This window comes from Kryptolebias marmoratus, linkage group LG1 (genome assembly GCF_001649575.2).
Source record: "Kryptolebias marmoratus isolate JLee-2015 linkage group LG1, ASM164957v2, whole genome shotgun sequence".
Taxonomy (NCBI): Eukaryota; Metazoa; Chordata; class Actinopteri; order Cyprinodontiformes; family Rivulidae; genus Kryptolebias; species Kryptolebias marmoratus.
Window position 1 is genome coordinate 19,673,845 of NC_051430.1, and position 20,235 is coordinate 19,694,079.

The 20,235-nt window shown below is 42.5% G+C and overlaps 1 protein-coding gene across 1 annotated transcript; it reads left to right on the forward strand.

The window, feature by feature from the left end:
* Positions 1 to 1,146: 1,146 nt before the first annotated feature.
* On the forward strand, positions 1,147 to 18,782 carry stpg2 (sperm-tail PG-rich repeat containing 2). The gene is made up of 10 exons (XM_017413716.3): positions 1,147 to 1,387; positions 1,625 to 1,728; positions 2,075 to 2,233; positions 3,140 to 3,304; positions 6,071 to 6,183; positions 7,624 to 7,735; positions 11,671 to 11,778; positions 16,724 to 16,883; positions 17,907 to 18,070; positions 18,645 to 18,782. The coding sequence occupies exons 1-10, from the start codon at positions 1,240 to 1,242 to the stop codon at positions 18,645 to 18,647; spliced, it is 1,236 nt and encodes a 411-aa protein (XP_017269205.2). The 5' UTR covers positions 1,147 to 1,239; the 3' UTR covers positions 18,648 to 18,782.
* Positions 18,783 to 20,235: the final 1,453 nt, after the last annotated feature.

Below are 20,235 nucleotides of genomic sequence, written 5' to 3' on the forward strand. Positions count from 1 at the left end.
CGGAAACACTGGCTTTACCACCATATCAGCGATAAAATCCATATATGTGTAAAAATTCAACTGTCTTTTGTCAAAATGACACATATATTTCATCCCTGTCTATGTCCCTGCGTTACATAGACACCGTGACATGATTTATAAATGTGAAGTCACAGAAAGGGGGTTGAGAAAACGAGTTATTTTGTGGTCCTTACATTTCCTATTGTCATTAAAGGTACCACTTGCCTTCGCGTGCATTCGAGGCAGTTTCAGGTCATCAAAAGTTTGCTGCTGCCACCTGCTGGTCAGTCTGTGGTACTATATGCCACATTGACTATATTTTCTATACATAGTCTATATACTCTATAATTATATATATATATATCATATTAATATTCATTTAAGCCTTATTGACTCTAGTCAGCAAGGTTAAAAACACACTTCTCCTTTAGTCTTTATGATAGAGAGATAGAGACTCACCTGTGTGAAACATGTGTAAACTATTCATAACAAACCAACAATAATAGCTTTACACAGCTAATATGAGCTCAGTGTTAGTTTCAGGCCACCTCAGTCACAGAAAGTGTGTGTCACCATCAAAGAGCAAAGATAAAAACAGAACCTCCTGCCTCACCACTTCACTTTTATGGTGGTTTTCCCTAGAGCTCTCGTTATTCAAATCATTAAAAAGCAGGTGAATGGTGAGGGAGGAAGTGTGTCAAGGCAATAAATAGTGGCAGGAGTGGTAATGCCAGGAACAGACATGCCACGCTGATAAAATCTGCTTGATTCGCAGGTCTTTGTTCTCTTTTAATAAACTCCAAGTAAAGAAACACAAATGTTTGCTCTTTCCGCCACATTTTACCAACCTCTAAGTGATTATGGGCCATTTACTAGCCTAAAACTGATGCTATTAGCATTAAGCAGCTAACTGTTTCACTGGAATGTCACTAAAAGCTCAGATTATGTAAATGGAGAGAAAGCATATCAAAGAATATGCTGTTAACTCATAGTTCCTCCCTTTATTGTAATGATATTAACAGCAAAACCCCCTAAATTTACTTATTTTAGTCACTTTGTTTACAGTTAAAAAGCTACCATGAGTGTTACGACTTCGCCAACAGTTAACGGTAGGCGGCGGTAACCTAGCAACGGTGCAAGCGCAAATTAAGACGACACGGACTGGGGAGACCAGGGACACCGGACGCGTTAGCCTAATTGAACTTTCAAGCGACTTTACCGAGTTCCTGCTTTGTAGAAATGAAGTTCAGTGAGACGACATGTCTGCTGGGCGAGTTAAAAATGTCTGAGCGAGCTCCGAGGGTGACGTTCGCGGCAGCCAGCGGGACTCCGGCCCACGTCGGCCCCGGATCGTACGACATCAGCCCGCAGCGGTGCAGAGCATCAGGTCGGAGACAAATCCGAGGCTGACACATCTGGGCTCGGTCCACTTTGCTCAAACTCAGTCCGTTAGTGACTTGTCATGATTGCATTCAGTGTTGCACGTTTAAATTTAGCCTATTTTAAAAAAAACTTTAAACCTAACATGTCCTCATCTCAGACCACAGCGTTGACGCATTAATAAAGCAATCAACCCCCTAATGAGCGTCATTTTCCTGCTGTTGTGTTTGTTTTGTTGTTGCAGATGAATATGCTCCATTCTGGACCATGGGCTCCAGGTCATCAGGTTTTTGTAAGCCCAGAGAGATGGCACCAGGACCTGGATATTATGACCAGCCACCTGTAAAGGTACTGAAGGAACCATCTTATTTACTAGTTTAATCAAAACTCTGCAAACTTCAGTGGCCACACATAAGGTGATCTGTTTAAGTTTTTTTCTCTTTAATCCCATAAGATAGAATATTTATAGCAAGTGATAAAGCTACAATTCTACTTGTTTATAACCTTTGAACACAGAAGACATTAAGGTGTTGCAGAAAGTAATTTATGTGGCAACACTGTTTGCAGAGCAGCCAGCTCCTCTGAACGTCACGCTGAATGTCATTTCAGAAGGCTTTTAAGGAGCTTCACGGTGCTCAGCACATTGCTTTAGGGTTGCTCATTTGTTTATTTTGTCAAACTTTCATGTCTTCAGCTCAGCATCCTCGGTGGCTGCAGTCTGCAGAGCCGCTGCAAGCGTTTTGAAGAAGTCCCGTCAGAGGTCCCCGGCCCCGGGGCCTACAATGTGCTGCCCGCCTCAGGAAACACACTCAGGGCCACGGCAGCCCACGTAGGACAGCTCGACGGGAAAATGGTATGCGTATTGGGTGAAGCTCTTGGTTTATTTATGTGTGAACTAAAGTATAAGTTCATTTGGATGAAACACTCCCCGGTGGCTCAAAGAACAACAGGCCTTCATGGGCTGCAATAAGGCAACCAGCCAGCAGGGGGCGGAGGAGTCAAAGTCATGTTTCAGCTCCTTCACTAAAACTTGGGCTTCGTTGTCGATTGAATCCTGCGTGTTAAGGCTTTGTTGTCGTTCATTCAGCCTGCACATTAATGCCATTCAAACACATTAAAGCTACGTTACAGGTGGTGAAGATCCTGCAAAGAAGGCTGTTTAGTTTCTTCTCTTAAGCAGGAGTGAAAAGGACCCTATAAAGTAGTTGAGTGAACTACAGCTATGTGAGCTTCCTGTGGTGCACGCAAAAAAAAGGGAACTTCCTTTAAAAGTTTTAAAAGCTCCCTTTGGTCCAGGATTACGTTTCAGTTGATATTTACTCCTAAACATGCACTCCATTCGAGTCTTCTAGTAAGGCTCTCTCACATAGTGAAAAAATTGAGAAGATTAATCCTCCTATCCTGCTGTAATAATCTGGAAAATGCACAGGCACACACGTAAGCTGTGGAAACTTCCTCTATTAGCCTCTTGGCCTTTTTCTCAGATCTTTCTGGATCTTCCTTGTTGCAAATATAGTTCCTGTTGCACTTCAACACTCCTGTTTTCTGCTTTCCTATCTTGTTTTTTTTCTGTTTTCTACTTGCCTCAGTTCTTCTCCATCCCTCTCTCTGCCTCCTTAGTCTCAAACTATTGTGGCCTCAGGCGTTGCGCAGCTCCTTTATAAGCCAGGGCATTTCTTACCATTAGTAACCCAGACTTTTTAACTCGCTCTCCCTGCTTTCCTCTTGGCTTTTTTTTTTTTCCTCCCTCTGACTGCAGGGTAAAAGTCTCCAGCTAGTCCACCAGCCGTACCTGTATATCCCATCCATTCCTTCCCCGGGCCAGGCCTTGGGCTACGAGAAGGATGCCCTGGGTGTGCTCTGCAAGCGGCAGCCCCCTCCCAGGGACATGACCCTGGGGCCAGCTTACTACGATCCACCGGCGGTAAGGACGGGGCCACGCACGCTCGCACGCACGCACAAGTTTGAGCCTTCATCCGTCACGGTGCGAAACACTCATTTATGCGCACTTGTGCCTTTCATTTGTCTGTACGAGTGTGTGTGTGTGTCTGAGTGTGCTTACTCTGCCACGAGGCGAGGGTCCATTAGTGTTAGGGAGATCTAATGCGCCACCGAACCTCCACATCACCTCATTCACTTGGCCCCAAACCCATTTCCATAGCTAATGAATGCAGCGTCGCTTTAAGAACAGCCACCGCACACCCATGTTCATCTATTTTACATGCCAACAAAGAGAGCCATTAGTAATTATTCTTCAAGCTTTATTACAATATTCACTTAAAATAATGCACACGCCTGCTAGTCTGGCTCTCAATTAAGTCATTTTTCATCTGTTAATGACCGGAGGAAGTCAACAGCGTCCTTGAGTGTTGGCCGAGGTTGTATCAACACACCAGCGAGGGCACAGAGGCGTGCAGAGATTTCGGGCTATCAGCGGTGCATCCATCCATTTCTCTCGCTCTCTCTCTCTCTTTTTCCTCTCTCCTTTTTTTTATCTGAACTTCTGTTGCTCTCCCTTTGAAAGCTCAACCTTTGCTTCCGTCTGTCTCCTTCCCTTTGTTCCTCCGTCTGACACGCTCTTTTTTTTTTTCTTTTAAACTCAAACACTTTCCTCTCCCTCTCCCTCTCCCTCTCCCCCTCCACCCCATCCCATGCTCTGACCGAGTTCAAAAGTGTGGAGAGGCGGATTTAAGTGGTTGTCTGAGGAAGTATCTTCAAAGTAGCCGTGACAACCTTTGAATGATAAGACATTAGGCGGGAATCAAAAGGACACAAGTTAGTTTTCTATCTGCTTGTTATTGAGCAACGCAAAAAAACATCCGAATCGTTTTTTTTTGTTTTTTTTAATCTGCTGACATTAGGCTCATGGTTGAGGGCTGCATTAATGAAAGAATAACTTTCTGATAATGACTGACACTTACACTGTGGGAAGTAAGTTCAGAGAGGAACTAATAGGCTTAAAGCAATAGCTGAGATCTTTCCTAGTGAGGCTCTGAGAAGGTTATGAACAATACTTCATCTGATAGACTTCCATCTGTCTACAGATGACCAGGGTCAGAGTTACAGGGTGTAACTCTGACCGAACAGTTAGTCTGGGCCAAGGACAAAGCCATTAAGGTTGCGTTACACTGTCACTTACAAAGAATTCTGTTGGTGTTTGCAAGCACAAACCGCAGCGGTAGCAGTGAGCTGTAGCAGCGAGCTGTAGCACCTTATGTTGCAGTCTACATTCCCAGCGGGAATATCATAACGGTTCTCCTGGAATAATCAAATAATTGCGACAAAAAAATGTAAGTAACGCAACAAGAAGCGTCAGAAACCTGCAGATATTTTATTAGATTAGCTAACGCGGCTTTTAATTTGGCAGATTATCATCGCTGAGTTGCCCAGACAGTCCTGAGGAACTCAGACAGTCTTAGAACAAAGATGACAAAGCATCAGATCTGATTTGCACTAAGTGAATGGTGTATTTAAAGGGTTAAAATTGCAGCTTTTTATTGAATGTATTCATAACGGAGGTCACGGCGGCTGCCCATCAAGGAACTGGGATTTATTTCTTCAGCTCTCAACTTGTTCAGGGTTCATAGTTGATTTCATGGCCCGCAGATCCAGACGGTGATGACAGCTTCGGAGCCCTATACACTGGAAGTGTTGTAAGTCATAAACAGTTAAAGCAGCTTCAGCCCGCAGCATCCTGCCCACACAGGACTTCAGCCAACTAACTGTTTGTTTCTGCTCATTTAAAACAAAAAAGTTTTTATTTAAACTCCAAGTAACTAAACAGTCCATCTTATTAGAGTCAAATGTTTATTTTCCAGCATATTTAGTGTGTTTTTGTTTCTCTAGTGAAACCTCTCTTCTTAATAAACAGGCCTTTTCTACCATTTGGCTTGGTGTAACCTCTGGTACCGTTACAGTGTGTGTGTGTGTGTGATGTTGAGCTGCTTTGATTTTCTTTAAACTTCAGACTTTCTCAGCATCCTTGCCTCCTATTTCCTCTCCTCAGATGTCGATTAGAAGATTACACAGAACAAAAAAACAAAAAAAACAAAACCCTGCGATTTCCGTTAAAGGAAGAAGACAGACGCCGTGTGGGGAAGAGAGACTGAAGACTTTAGGCAGTATTATTTTTCCCAGCTCGTTTCATCTTAACATGCCAGTCACAAGAACCGCTGTTGACTCGTCTTGTTTTCCTACGTCTAAATTTGATCATTTTGGGACCTTTCTGCGTTCATTCAACAGCCGCGGTCGAGATAAAGACATAAAATTCAGTCACAGAGAGGATGGCATGCCATCAGCTGAAGTCTGGCCTCTTTGCTGCTGAGAAATTCTCATATGTGGTATCTGTAAAATGTGTTTGGTGACAGCTGGCCAGCTCATTTCCAGAGTAGCTTCTTTCAGTTGTTAAGACTGAAATGGACTGTTCCTATCTGAGAGGCTGGAGGCAGAGCAAGCAGGCTGTAAAACTCAGAGATATACCAGCACACAGGGTCTCAGCTAGATCTCTGATATACCATGGCATTTGGCTGAACTTCACATTTCATTTAGCCCCAGCTTCTTGAGCTGCACCGGGAAGGAACGAAAGAAATAAAAAAAGGAAACAGATAAGTGTGAACGAGTCGATTCCTTTCTCTAATTCTTTGATCATTCAATTATCTTCTTGTTCTCCCCTCTTTTTTTCCATCCGCAGTCAGAGATGAGGTTCTCACAGTATAAAGGGGTTCAGTTTGGCAACAAAACAGGAAGGAAGACTGACGCGAAAACAGAAACCGGACCGGGTCCAGGACAGTACTCCCCTGAGAGGTGAGTGGAACAGATATGGAACATGGCCACGTCTCAAACTATGGCTGCTAACTTTGTGCTTTTAGGTTGGATTCCATTTAAACTTGTTGAGGATTACGATTAATTACCTCACTCAGCACGTGTGACAGTTTGGGTCAAAGTACGATCATTTTAAAGCGACCGTACGATGGTTCGTCATTTCCCATCTGGCAACCCTGCCTGGCATGGAAACAGCAGGTTCAGTGAGCGCAGCTGCGTCCGCGTACTGGTGTTTTTTACTTGTTGAGTCGCCTTAAAAAACATTGAATAAACACTAACATTCCTAGAGATTATTCTCGTGTAAACGGGGCCTAGGTGTCTTTGTCAATGGCCATGAATGGTGGTGTGTGTGTGTGTGTGTGTGTGTGGTTGGGCACACATTCGGTCCAGCTGTTATTTGTCCACATTGTCACCTTTTACAGCATCAGGCACAAGTTGGGTCACCTGAGCACTCAGGGGTTCTCTTACTGTAAACGAATAAATGAGCAACAGGTAACCTGATTTCCAAAAGAAACGAGGATAAGATCGCAGTTTGACTTCAGGCTTTTATGCTTTAAAAATGTCACGAAGAAAGAGGAAAGTCTAAAGTCGGTGTTTTGTCGGTTCTTAGTAATACCACTTTGGTGAATATCACAACTTTTAAAAGCCTTTTTTTTGTTGCAGCTTGGAGCATTTTGTCTCTTTTTTTGGAGGCTGTTTGGCTGTTTCTCCTGTTCTCTGAGATTCTTTAAAGCGGCGCTCTTTTGAAGTCCTCCCACGAAGGTTGCAGTCGGGAGACGGCGACTGCTGGGACCAAACCTTCAGCTCAGACTTTACACTTATTTTAGGTGCGTTCAGGAACTCGTGCTCCTTGCATGTATCGTTTTTTTTTAAAAACCAACAAGGTGTTGTTCATTTCCAGCCCTGGTTGATAATGAAGTGAGATTTTTGCAGATATTTAGAAGGTGGAAGCCGGTTCCCTCGTTCCTTGTGTCACTGGTTGCAGCACGGTTCTGTACAGATCCAGTGTGAGCCTTTCGTCGTTCGGTCGGTGCAAACATTTAGATTTTTGCTGCTTCTACTGTTCTGAGCAGTCCATATAGGCAAACCTGAGATGTAAATGTGACTATTAACAGACTGATGAGGAAGCCTTTACTGCTAGTGTAGTTTCATTCATAAGGATGGAGCCACTTTCTGTTTGTCAAGTATCCTCCTTCTTCCTCTGGTCCTCTGCTCCCATTTGTCATTTTGTTTGTTTGTTTGTTTGTTCAATTTCCTTTTCCATTACACATCTCTCTTAATCTCTCGTTCCACATATTTTCTGTCTCCCAGCTCCACTTCCTTCTGCTCCTTTTATTTTCTTTTAAACTCTTTTATTTCTTTTGCTTTCCTTTTATTTGTTTTCTTTGTGTCTTTGATTTTTTTTTTTTTTTTTTGCCACAGAGTCCCAGAAATGCACTGCGAGGATGGGAATCTTCAAAAGGAGCGCAAAGGCAGAGCTGAGCTTATCATCCCTCGGTACCATGAACTGTTGCCCCGGCAGGAGGAAAAGAAGGCGAGTGTGGGCAAAAAAAAAAAAAAAAATAATAATAATAATCTCGCCAAACCGCGACCCCACTGTGGCTGCAATATGTGGTAACTAAATAACGCCAGTAAGATTGGCAATATTTACCAATTACCCAGTGTGGTTATTCGTGAATTTTAGCCTGTCATGATGGTAAAATACAAGAAATCTACATAGATTTTCTGTTTTATGAAAAAAAAAACATAAAATCAAATAAGCTGTGAGTTAAACATTGATCACTACATTATTCAGCCTTACTGTTGAACTAAAATCCCTTTTATAATTAGGAAAACTTGTCTTTCGATCACTTTTACATTCAGCTTCTGTAAATATTCTTAAAAAGAGGCAAGTTTCATTGCTTCTCAACAAACGTAGCTGCTTTTTGAGATAACGATAAACTCGTGCAATGCGTTTTAGACTGCTCGCCAGGAAAGGAGAATTATTTTTTCTGGGCCTAATTGCAAAAACAAAGTGAGAAGAACCCTCAAGGACAGAGCCATGATATTATATTTTTAACTGCATCAAGCACAGAGTGAGCCGTGGTCACGTTAGGGAGCCGTCCCACTTTTAGAAGATGGTTTTAGTTGACCCTTGGGAGAGAAAAAAACAGCATAAAAAAGAATGTGTTTTATTGTTTTTTTTAAACTAAAACTTTGTATAAATGGAAAACCATCACGATTGTGTCATTTTGTATAATAATATAATTAAGAAGTTTGATTATTTACTGCTTCTCAAGAACATATGTCTAAAAGTTTTAAATAGGATTTTGTTTGATTTCTAACAGAATAGATGACAACAGCTTTAAAATGAGTCCTAAGAGAGCAGAGTTAAATTAAATATGCTGGATTTTTTTTTTTTTCAAATTGTTCTCTCTGTAATTAGGATTCGTCAGTTCACCTTCCTGCCCATAGAGGGCAGTAAAGCCCAGCTGTAATCAGCCTTGGCAGCTTGTGGTGGGCTGAGTGGAGGGGAGTTACTCACCTGCGTATGAACTCCAGTGTGTTGGCAGCCTTAATGCCCTGTGATGCCTCGTTTCAGCCGTCGTTCGGGGTTAAAATGAGCGAGGGAGAGTCTCAAAAACGTGGGGCTGGATTTGATGGGGAAAGGTGAATGTGTCGTTTTTGCAAAGCCACTGTTCTCCTCCTCTTCTCCTGTTCTCCCTTTTGCTTCTCCTTTGCTCCAGGTGCAAGTTTGTTATTTCTCTGCAGCGTACCTGAGGTTTTTAAGGCACGTGTCCCGCCTATTTATAAAACACAGCTGCACAAATGACCAAAGCAGTTTTAACAAGCTGAATTTATTCCACCACTTGGAATCAGCAACCTTACCCTCTGTGTATCCTTTTTCTTCATGTACACTTTGTGGTATCCCTCCAACAGGGTGCCTGCACCCCCATCCGTCATCATTAGTACCTGGCAGCTCGGCTCACAGACTCTCCTGCATGTGCAAACACTGACCAGATGGGTCATTTCCACCCAGCGGGGGGACACTCGGGACAAAACACCTTTACTCCTCAGAGATCAGCAGACAGTCTCCGGTCGTGTCGAATTTAAAACTCTCCGTCGGATGTCCTCATTAGACAAACAACTCGACACCGCAAAAGGCGATGGGCTTAACACCTATATAACAAACCGCCGTTCTGTGTGTTTCTGCAAAGAAAAACACAACAACAAAAAAAAAGAAGAAGTTCAAAGTCAGTTCATTCTTATCGTGTTGTGAATTCCATGTTATTGTTATCATGAAAACAACAAAAAAAAACCAATGGTATTTTTAGAAGTGAGGAAGAAGCACAGCTCCTGAGAGAGAAGAGAAGAGCAAGAACACCCCCCCTTGCTGTCTGCCATGTTTGATTACCCACCTTATAGCTGGAAACTACACTTATCACTTTCTAATATGGACCTTTGAGCTCACTGGGATCTTGTTTGTGAAACTTACCACTCCTGGTAAATGTGCCCGATCAAAGGTTTGTTGTTGTCTCCAAGCTAAAAAAACTTCCCTACAAAGAAAACTTGATCCAACTCCACGTCCGTGTTTGAATTGTCCCCTCGTTCACCTCGTAGGGAGTCATTTTGTAGCTGTGTTTGAAATTTCTCCTCATTTGTAGCGGATTAAAAGCTTTTTCCAGCTGTAGCTGCGGTCTGACGTTGTGTTAAAAAACAAAAAAATACAACACAACAAAAAACAACAACCGTGTAACAGATATGTGTAGATAAATGATACGTTAGTGTTATGGAGGCAGATGATGCTAACGATATTTTCTCAGCCTAAACCAGCAAGCTCTGTCCCCCATCACTTTCAGATCCGGGCGTGTATTCCAGCATATCTCGTTGGTGTTTATTTTTGGGACACCTGACTGTGAATACTCGGCACACATTTATGAAGTACGCTGCATTCAGGGAGCGTTCGACATACAAGAACATCAGGGTGTACAGTCTGCTGTATGGTGACCACGACGCCGTGAGAGGACATTGTGAACCTTTTTTATTGAAAAGATTACACACTAAACTGTATGGACAGAGGTTTTTGTTAATGGGGGTTTGTCACAGTTTGCTGGTTTTAACGCATCTGTCCTGCCCATTCACAGACCTGGATGGTAGTGCTGTATAAGCCCCTGGTTTTGAGCCCGAAGAAACGTGGAGCGCAGGCCTCCTTCACGTTTCAGCACCTGCGGAAAAATATTTGTTTTGACTCCGAGCAACTCCGCCGAGAGCTGAAGACACGACGAGTGGACTCGAAACGACTATTTTAGGAACGAAAATATTCCTTCCTATGAGAGCTGCGTTCTCAGTAAAAGCCTTCGTGTGCGCTAACGTACTTCAGATGGCCTCCGGTTTTGAGTTCAAGGAAGATGTTTCCAGGAAAAAAGGGGCGCCGTAGTCAATCTTCGTCTCCGACCTCCCAGACCAAACAGCTGTCCTGGCTTTGCTTTAGTGGACATGTGCACCGGAGCGTGTCGGAAGTGTTTGTTTCCTCGCCGCTCGCTGCAGACCTGTTAGGAGTGACGTCTAGCTCAGCTTTGATTTCATGCTTGTAAATCAGAGCTCGCAGTTTCCCGTCAGGCCTCGATGTCTGGCGAATGAAAGGCCTGAGAAATCCAGGTTTGTGCATTTGTAGGCAATAATTTGTCCGATCTAACAGACCATTTAGAGAGCAGATGGTTTTCCTGCACTTAGGACAAGCGTTCAACTGCATATTAAAACATCTAGATTGATTTCAGACCTGCATGATGATGAACTGGTATCCTGGCCAGGGTGTATCCCAACACTCACCCAGTCACCGCTGGAGTTAGGCACCAGCTCCCTGGGATCCAGGATTAAGCAGGCATGGATGGATGGATGGATTTGTCTTGTGGTCAGATAATAAAACAAAGTTTGCAGGTCTAATATGACTGTTGTATGGTTTGAACAAACAAATGTGCAAGATGATTAAGGTGAATTAAGTGAAAGTTTAGTCCTTTCGTTTAGTGGAGTCCCACAGCTTATCCTGTTTGGAGGAGGGACGTCACGAATGCGGTCCTCAGTTAAACCCTTGTCTGAGTCTTGTTATGCTCACTTTTTTGCCAGCTCGCTCTTTCTCACAAAACGAGTCGACCAAAAAACACAGATAGAACACTGATTGTTCTCCTGCTCCTGTTGGCTTTTCCAAGTTTTATACACCAGTTGGTTTCTTCTCTCCGCTGTGTTTCATTTAGTTAACATTCAAAATGTCAAAGTTTCTTCTCCTTACCTCAGTGAACACCAAAGAGCAAAGTGAGAGAAACTTTCCCCTCCTTTTTTCCCCCCTCCACGTCTTCCTCACCTCCTCAGACCTTCCTTGTTTCCTTTAATTGAAACAACCAGAGAAAACTCCCCGAGTGATTTTTTTCCTAAAGCTTGTAACGGCAGCCTTTCGCCCCTTCGGTTTATTGTACAGTCTCCGTTTCCCAGCAGGGAGTTCCAGGTCCGGGGCAGTACCACATCCGCGGCGTGTTTGAGAAGCCCGTCCGGTGCAGCAGCAAGCTGCCAACCATCACCGTTCCCTTCCTCTCACAGACCGAGGTACAGAACAAACACATACACCTTTTTATTTTATTTTATTTTTTCCAGAGGAATCAGGTTGAACAACTGCCCGTGTCCTCCAGGGTCTGTTATAATTGTGCAGTTTTGTTTTAGCCTTTCGGTTGCGTGCGCTCACATTCATTAGCATTTTAACTCCAGAACTTTCAGCAGTACGTTTGAATACATAATGTTTGTATTTAAATAACTATTAAGTGGCTGCTGCCCAAGATCAGACTTCAGGCTGAATTTTTTATCTTATTTTAGTCCGATCTAAGCTGACCTTGACAATGAAAACTGTGATCTGATTGTTCATTTAGCCAACTAATGGTCAAGAAGCACCATTAAGATTCATTCGGCTCAGGAAGAAGCTCCAAATCCAATCTTCACTCCTGCTTTGGCAGTTTGTTTTTTTTTTAGTCCTTGAATACATGTGTGGGTATTTTATTTTTTTCATACATCACTTTCTTTTCATTTCAGTCTTTTATCCACACGGAAGGACAGCTTTATATCTCAGAAAACATTTTTTTTTTCTTCTTTTGATCATGTTCTTCCAGGGCGATGATATTTTAAAACTTTAATGCAAATAGAGAAAGCGCTTGGACTTTTGAGGTAAAAAAAAGAAAGAAAAGTCAGACACTCTAGTTTGCACCTTGACTCCTTCCAGTTTTCTCTTGTTCCTTCGTCGTGCCTTTCAAAACTCAGCTGGACGACCCTCGGCTTCTTGTGCACGCTGGAACACACACACACGCTCCGAACGCTCCGTGTTCAAAACTCCACCGTCAGCAGGAGTCCGTTGGGTGTCCGGGCCCTGCGTCGGGGTGACGCTCCGAGCGGCTGACACTAAACAGCGAGACATAAGAAAGTACCTTCAATGCTCTGCCTGTGCCGTCTGCTAATGAAGTACTTCGAAAGGATAAAACCTATTATTCTTTACTCTCCATCCCTGTCTTTACACAGAAGAAAATTCAGCGGCGTTGAAATGATTCTTCGAGGTCGTTTACATATGGCAGATAAACTCAATTTACAATATCTCAAAGGAGACGGGACTTTACCGTGGACTACTTAAGCTCAGGTATATAGATCCATGACATGGAGGCGTTTCTCGCCTGTTTAATTGATGCTCTGAGACGGGAAGGTTCCTTCAGATGGGGGGCGGGGGGGTTTATTAAGAGGCTCTGAGGAGCGAAGATGAAGGGCTTGAAAATGTGTAGTTTTTAGGACTTTGTTCCTCCTCTGAGGCTTTAACCCGGAGATTCACTCCTGTGAAACTCTCTGACTGATGTTTTAATTATCACTCCGACACACACACGCGCGCGCGTGCACATGTTGAATTCAGACATGGATGTGTGAGAAATTCATCTGCTGACTCAAACAGAGACATAAAGTTTCATGGATTCTGCAGACATGTGGGAGACTGAGCACCACAAACACTCATGGTTTATTAAAATCCCTCTCATTTTTAACGTCCTGAACAGAACAGTTCTCTGGTTCTCTGACAACAACTGATGCCAGATTGTCTTTTAAGCGTGCCTGAACATGTTTGTGTGTCAGAGCTTCCTCTGACCTAATTTCCTTGGCCACATGCTGTGGAGGCACGTTGACCTTCTGACGCCGTCAGTGACGCTCACCATGACTCGTGCACGTGTGTGTGTGTGTGTGTGTGTGTGCACGAGTCATCCTTCCTGCAGAACCGAGCTGACAGTTTTCTTAGATCTTCGTCTCTCCCCGTGAGTCTGGTTCCTTCTGACATTGTTATCTGGAGCGATGGAGAGCAAACGAGGGCGGGAAGGAAGGAAGGCTGGGAGGAGCAGTCGGAATCCGCTCCCTGGAAATCCCAATTTCCCCGTATCAAAGCACCAATCTGACTCTTTATGGAAACTGGATTTTCTTTGATTTTTCTCTTTGTTTAACTTCTCTACTTATTCTGTTTAATGTTGGTTCCTTATTTTTTGAGTTCAAAAACCTTTACTGTTCAACATTTTTCTTCTCTTCCCTTTTTTAATCGCTCTGTTTTTCTGTACGAGTATTTCTCTGTACTTCTTTCTCTTTACGGTTTGTTTGATTTCGGAGGCCTGTGTGACGTTCAGAGACATTCAGAGGGAGGTGATGGAAGAACAAGACGCTGGCTCCGTTTACACTGTGGAGTCTTATTGGTATCTAAAAAACATAGTTAAACCTAAACCTGTTTTTATAGGCAGTTCACCTACACATGTCCAACGAAAGCCTACACTCACTCGTCAAATTTTTTGGTACTGATATGAATGATATGAATGATTGGGCATTAAACGGTATCTGTTTTACCTTTCCTTTAAGTGCGGCCGCACTAACTCCTCTTTCTTCTTCAGCTCAGTCGATCTTAACATGAAACAGAGCATTTGTTTGACACCGGGACATTACTTGAACTGCTGCCACAGCACCCTTGCTGTTCTTGTTAATAATTTTACATTAACAGTCGTCGAGCCGTTGTATCCGATGCCAAATTTCGTTAAGAAGATTTTGGCTCTGGCTCTGATCTTCTTGTAGCTGTTTATAATTTGAACAATAGGAGGCAGGGAAAAAAAAAACCTCCTTCCTTTCAGTTTTCATATAAAGTGCCATCAAAGCACAGTGTGTCAGCCGCAGAAAGAACATGTGGCCATTAATAAGACGTTACCAAAGCCAGTGGGGCAGCGTTGCTTTGACAGATGGCCACAAACCCCGTCTTTGCAACGGCTTTTGAGTGACTACAGTTCGGTTTGGCCTCGGAACAGCTTGTGTCCTTTTTGTCTCATGAAATACTCGCTCGGTTTCTTCTAACCCGAACACTTTTCCCCCCCTCGTCGTCAGTCGCCAGTCGCTCCCGNCCCCCCCCCGCGCTCGCTCCCCCTTTGCCGTTCACGTCTCCTTTTTCCTAAAAGCTCGATAATTCAACTGTGCATTACTAACTGAATTTTCAGTATCCCACAACTAATTTTCCACAGGCTGCATCATGCTTAAATGGAAAGTGCAAATCAATGATTGGCACCAGTCCAACAAATAAATTATATTTAAGATTTGAGCCGAACGTTGTTGTCTGGGGAGCCGGCTCTGGCCAAAGCAGGAGAGTGTTTTGTGTGTGTGCTCGCCTTGTTAATGTGGCCTTGCCAGTATTTGAAAGAATTAAGTTCTTTTTACTCTCCCGTTGCTTTCGATGACTTCCTGCTGAACGGTTTACTTGTAGGAGGCTGGAGAGAAATTTAGAGTTACACTCCAACACGGTTCACCTTCAGTGATTTTGACTGAAAAGGCAACTTCTCCTGTTTGTTCCCTTGATTGCCTGCGTTGTTAAAACGGGCTAGCAAGTAAACACATTTGTACCCTGGAAATGAGGCTGGAGTCTCAGCAAAACTGTCAGAGAATATTACGCATCTGATTGTGTGCATCATTATCTCTTAGATGGAGACACTGTTTACGGTTTAATCTCGTTTTCTATAGAATCGCACAGTTCTATCCGTGGGCTTGTTGCTCTTAGCTCCGTGTCACTCAGGTCTGTTTCCTTTTCTTCTATCTCATTTGTTTTTTGTTTTTTTTTGTTTTGCATTTTAGCCTCTGCATAGAAAAGCAGATAAAGAAAACGGATGAGAGGATGGATGGGTTTTAGTTCTCACAAAGAGTAAAACAGAGCCGGAGCTGGAATTCGGGACCCAGATGACCTGCGTGGCTTTATGAAAGGCCATCCTTTTCAGCCACAAATAATGAGTGTGATAATCTGATCTGATTAAGTAATAATTTGTTTCCCTCAGAGGTAAAATATGAGACATTTGACATCGGGGCCATGAAACATCTCTGATATGTGTGTTAGTGCACCTCAGGTCCACTTCTCTTATTTCGTTCTAGTATTGTCCTTCTTTCTGTGGGGACTTTGTCTTGTCTTTTTGCATCTGTCTGTCTCTTTATGTTAGGTTCTCTGGACTTTTTGTCTTGTGATTTAAGAGGTTCAGTGTTTTTTATGGTTCTGTCAGATTCTGTTGATTCTTGGATTAGTCCGACTGGTTTTTGCTTCGTTTTTGGCCACACAGCGTTACAGGCATTCAGTCCCCTTACAGCAGTGGTGTCCAATCCTGGTCCTGGAGAGCCATCATCCTGCATGTTTTACTTGTTCCTCTGCTCCAACACACCTGATTTGAATCAATGGGTGATTAACAGGCTTCTGTAGAACATGAAGAGGTGATTAAACCACTGAATCAGGTGTGTTGCCTTACAGCAAGAAGGTTGCAGGTTCAAATCTCACTTCACCCTGTAGGGTTTGCACGTTCTCCTTGGGCGTGTGTGGGTTTTGTTCTCCACTTTCCTCCCACGGTCTAAAAACGTGCCTGTTAGGACCACACGCTGACTTAATGTGACTCCAGCAGAGCTGCTACCTGTAGGACTTTTTGGATTTCCTGCTTTCTAAAAAAAATACAATCCATTAAAAAGCATCTGTCTCCTGCTCTCACCCCAGGAATGGGTTGGCACATCTGCCCTGCTCCTGTTTTGTTTTCTGTTTTACAATAGTAGTCTTTTTTTTTTTTTTTTGTCAGCCTCCAGTATTCATGCAACAGGGCCTTTGTTTAATCATTCCTCTTTCCGTTTTCATTCATATATTTTCTTTACCCTTGGAACACAGTGTAGTGTAATGAGAACTGCCTGTTGTTATGCATGTTCAAAGATTTCCTTAAAAAAAATCTTCATTTCTGCTGTTCATTTAACCCGACGAGAACAGAGGTGAGACACAGCTGAGAGGAAGGGAAGATTTAACTGATCAAAGTCGAGTTTGCAGAGCGCAGCTTTGTTTCGTGTTCCAGACGGCTGCCGGGTCCAGAGCATCCTGTTGATCTGCTTCATCTGTAGGAAGGGTTATTAATCATCGGACTGGGAAGGTTCTGCGTCCTCCCTGTCCTCACCTCTGTTTCTTCCCTCTGTTCTTTGTCATTCCCCCCCCTTTTAGAGGTTTATTCTTGTGAAAGAAGTGTCGCCCCCTGTCGGCACGTATAACGACCAGCGTTGTGCCATGGAGTGCTTGAAGAGGACGGCAGGAGCAAAGAAAAGCCCGTTTGGCGTCACAGCGGCGCGTTTTGGTTCCGACAGAAGAAAAAGACCCACACCAGGTCAGGCTCCACGTGCTTCTTCACTGTATCCTGTATTCAGAGAGATTATTCTCTCCGGTTTTACCTTGACTTGGACTTATTTGGTCACTTTTGAGTAAAATAAAGGCACAGAATTAGTTACAGAAAAAAAAAAAATCAAGAAATATCCTGATGGTGAATGGAAGTTAAACTGTGAGCACTAAAGTTTGTGTTTGGTGCAAATGAATAGATATAAGATTAGAAACCCTAAACCTTCCATATAAGGTAAGGTAATTCTTCAGTAGAACAGCTAGTAGTGGAAATATAAAATAAAATAAAACTCAGTATTACAAACAGTTACATATAAAGGTTTAAAAGTTTCCTGAAAAAGAATATTGCAGTTTTATAAAAACCACCCATTCATGTTTGACATGTTTTCAAAGATTGGGTACATTTAGCTTTTCAAATATAACACAAAAAAGATTAAAATACTAAATGTAGTCTATTATTTTAACTCTATTGCACAGAAGAACCATTTATGAACAAAAACAACTTTCAGAACATTTACCCTTCATGTGTTCAGTGTTACGGTTAATGCCATTTCAAAAATCGAGTGACTGACCACATCTTTATCAGGCGTTATTTTCTGAACACTCTGATGATGGTTGTCGCTTACGAAGAAGCTCCATTTGAGGAGCAACACCAACATTTTCTTTCTCGCTAAACTGCTTTTGTCTCTTTGTTTTTACTTCTTTGACAAGGTTGATTCACATTCTGCTGCCTGGTTTTACAGTAAAAATCCGACCTTCAGTTTCTCAAACGTTATCCTTAAGCTTCTAATTAAACAGTAAATTCTAAACCACAGAGTCCTCCATTTGATTCTTTCGCTCCCTCTGAACAGTACTTTTCTTCATAATATGACTATTCTCCCACGTAGGACCTGCTAAACTAAAGAATATAAGTGGTTTGTAAGGTTTGCTTGATTACACGCATCTAATCTACTGCAATTAAGTAAATGCATATCTTTGATGATATGATGACCCCCCCCGTCTATGTTCTGTGCAGGTCCAGGTTCCTATAATATGTTTGAATGGGGTTTAGCCAATGAAAGTTTTAAAAAGGCACAATCAGGGCAGACGAGGAAAGGCGGCTTCGGATCCACGGCTCAGCGCTGCTCCATTTTCTACAACAAGAAATCAATAGAAACTCCAGGTCCTGGACAATATCAGGTATGATATTAAATATTTTTTTTATTTAACACACAGTATCATACTTAAGGCATGAGATCAGTCCGTGACTCGTTTTGATGCATGGCAGTTTGTAAACAACTTATTTAGAAGTGAAATGTACTTGTGGAAATAAAGAGGTTTACAGAAAGACTGAGCAGACTCTGGAGTGGCAGCACATAGGTCAGCTTTCAGAAGTTTCATAAGAAGAAAACCTTAAAGCCCTGACGTTTTCCATGTATGGCAGTAAATTTAAACAAGTGTGATCCACTTCAGCTGTTGAGCACGGGGGTGGATTACTCATGCTGTGGGTTTTCTTTTGCAGCCACTGGCGCAGGAAACATTTTACTTATTGAAGGAAGACAGACTCATAGTAAGGATTCAGTTAAATGTTAACCATTAGTATATGAAACGTCCCACTGTTTGCTGTGATGATGCTCTCAGTCACACCTCAACATCCCTGATGGACTTCTTCAAGATGCACGAGATGAAGTTTTAGTTGCAGTGACCTTCAGGCGAGACTGATCACTACAAGCTGTGACGTGTTCCTAATCGGCCTCCTTCTCTTTATTTGCAGTAGTGTGCTGAGACCCGGCAGGGCAGGAGGAAGGGATCTGACGGGATGGAAATGTTCTTTTCTCCTTGAAGAAGTGTGTGCAAGTTTAAAACTGTACATTAAAGAAACCATCGCGTGGTCACGCCGACCGCCGTGGGAACGAACCTGAACTGAACTGTCTTTTATTTCTCCCTTCTCTTCTTTCAGCTTTCTGAAAATGCTCGTTTGTGCCAAAGCAGGTCACATTCATTATTGTTAAGTTCTCGTTCCTTTTTCACTTAACTTTCTGGTATTTTTTTTCCCCATTCCTTCCTCAGCCACTTTTCTTTTTACCCCATTCCTTCAAACCGACAACAATCCATCTTTAATATCTTTATCCAGATGAATGACTCTGTCTTTTAAAGGTCTATTTCAAACTAATCTTAACTTCCTTTATAATAACTACAGAACTATTCTGTCAAAACTAAAACAAAGTCATCAAACACTGTGCAGGTTCTTTTAAAAAATATATTTTGAAACATTTAGTTGTATAAGTATTGTGTAGTTTTGTATGTATAATAACTTGGCCCACTTTGGCTGCTAAAGTTAGTTGTTTTTCTCTTATCTCTCCAGAAAACGACATGTTGTATCCATTTAGTTTTATTGTGTTTACCGTCGTCATCGTCATTGTTGCTTTGGGATTCGAACTGTAACCTCGCAGCAGGATCCAACTACCAGCCTGAGCTGCAAACTCGTACCATTTGTTGAGCCGGAGACGTGGCAGATCGGTGCCTGGTGAAAGAAAATCAGCACTTACGTGTGTGTGTGTAAAAAGCATTACTGCGGCAGGATGGTACAAATTATATGAATTTTCTTCTTAAGTTTATGCTTCAGCATTCCGATATTCAAAATACACAATTTGTCTTTCAAGAGTGCCTTTTGGCTGGCAGCTGGTGTTTATTCTGATTAACTCCAAAGGTTAGAATTATTATTTACATCTTGAGGAAAAGGTCCCCAGATCTGATTTTAGCTCTGCAAACTGTCAGAAATATCAGAGTTTAAAGGGTATCTTCATTATAGAGGGTTTATGACTCAAGATCCCTGCATTTATTCCATCCTGTAGCTGTTTATCCGTATTTCTCTCTCAGTTCTATGTTGTTATGAGCAGCTTCTGGAGTTTTATGAAATAAACCAGTCCCTGGCAGGTGACATTACCTGCTAAGGCCCTTCTCATGTCTTCTCACTCGGTCTTTAGGCTTGCATGATGTCGGTGAGATTTCCACACATCTTCTGGTCGCTGTGGGAGTGTTGCAGAAATTTTACGGGTGGTGATTAACTTCTTGTTGACTTCGAGACTCTTAGCAGCCACAAGTGTCAATTCGGGACATTTTAGTGGTGTTTTCTTTTCTGATGCATTTACAGTCTTCGGTGTTTGCGAGCAAAAGGCTCTCCTTTAATTATCTCATTGTATTACATGTACAAGAAGACAAAAATCAACCACTAGTCAGGCCTTTTCTTCCTTATATTTCAGTTTTCAGTTACTCAGAAATCCTAAATACAGTTGCATTTTTTATTTGTTTATTTAATACAGAAAATTAAAGTGTTTTTTCCTCCTCGTTTAATGAAGAAACAC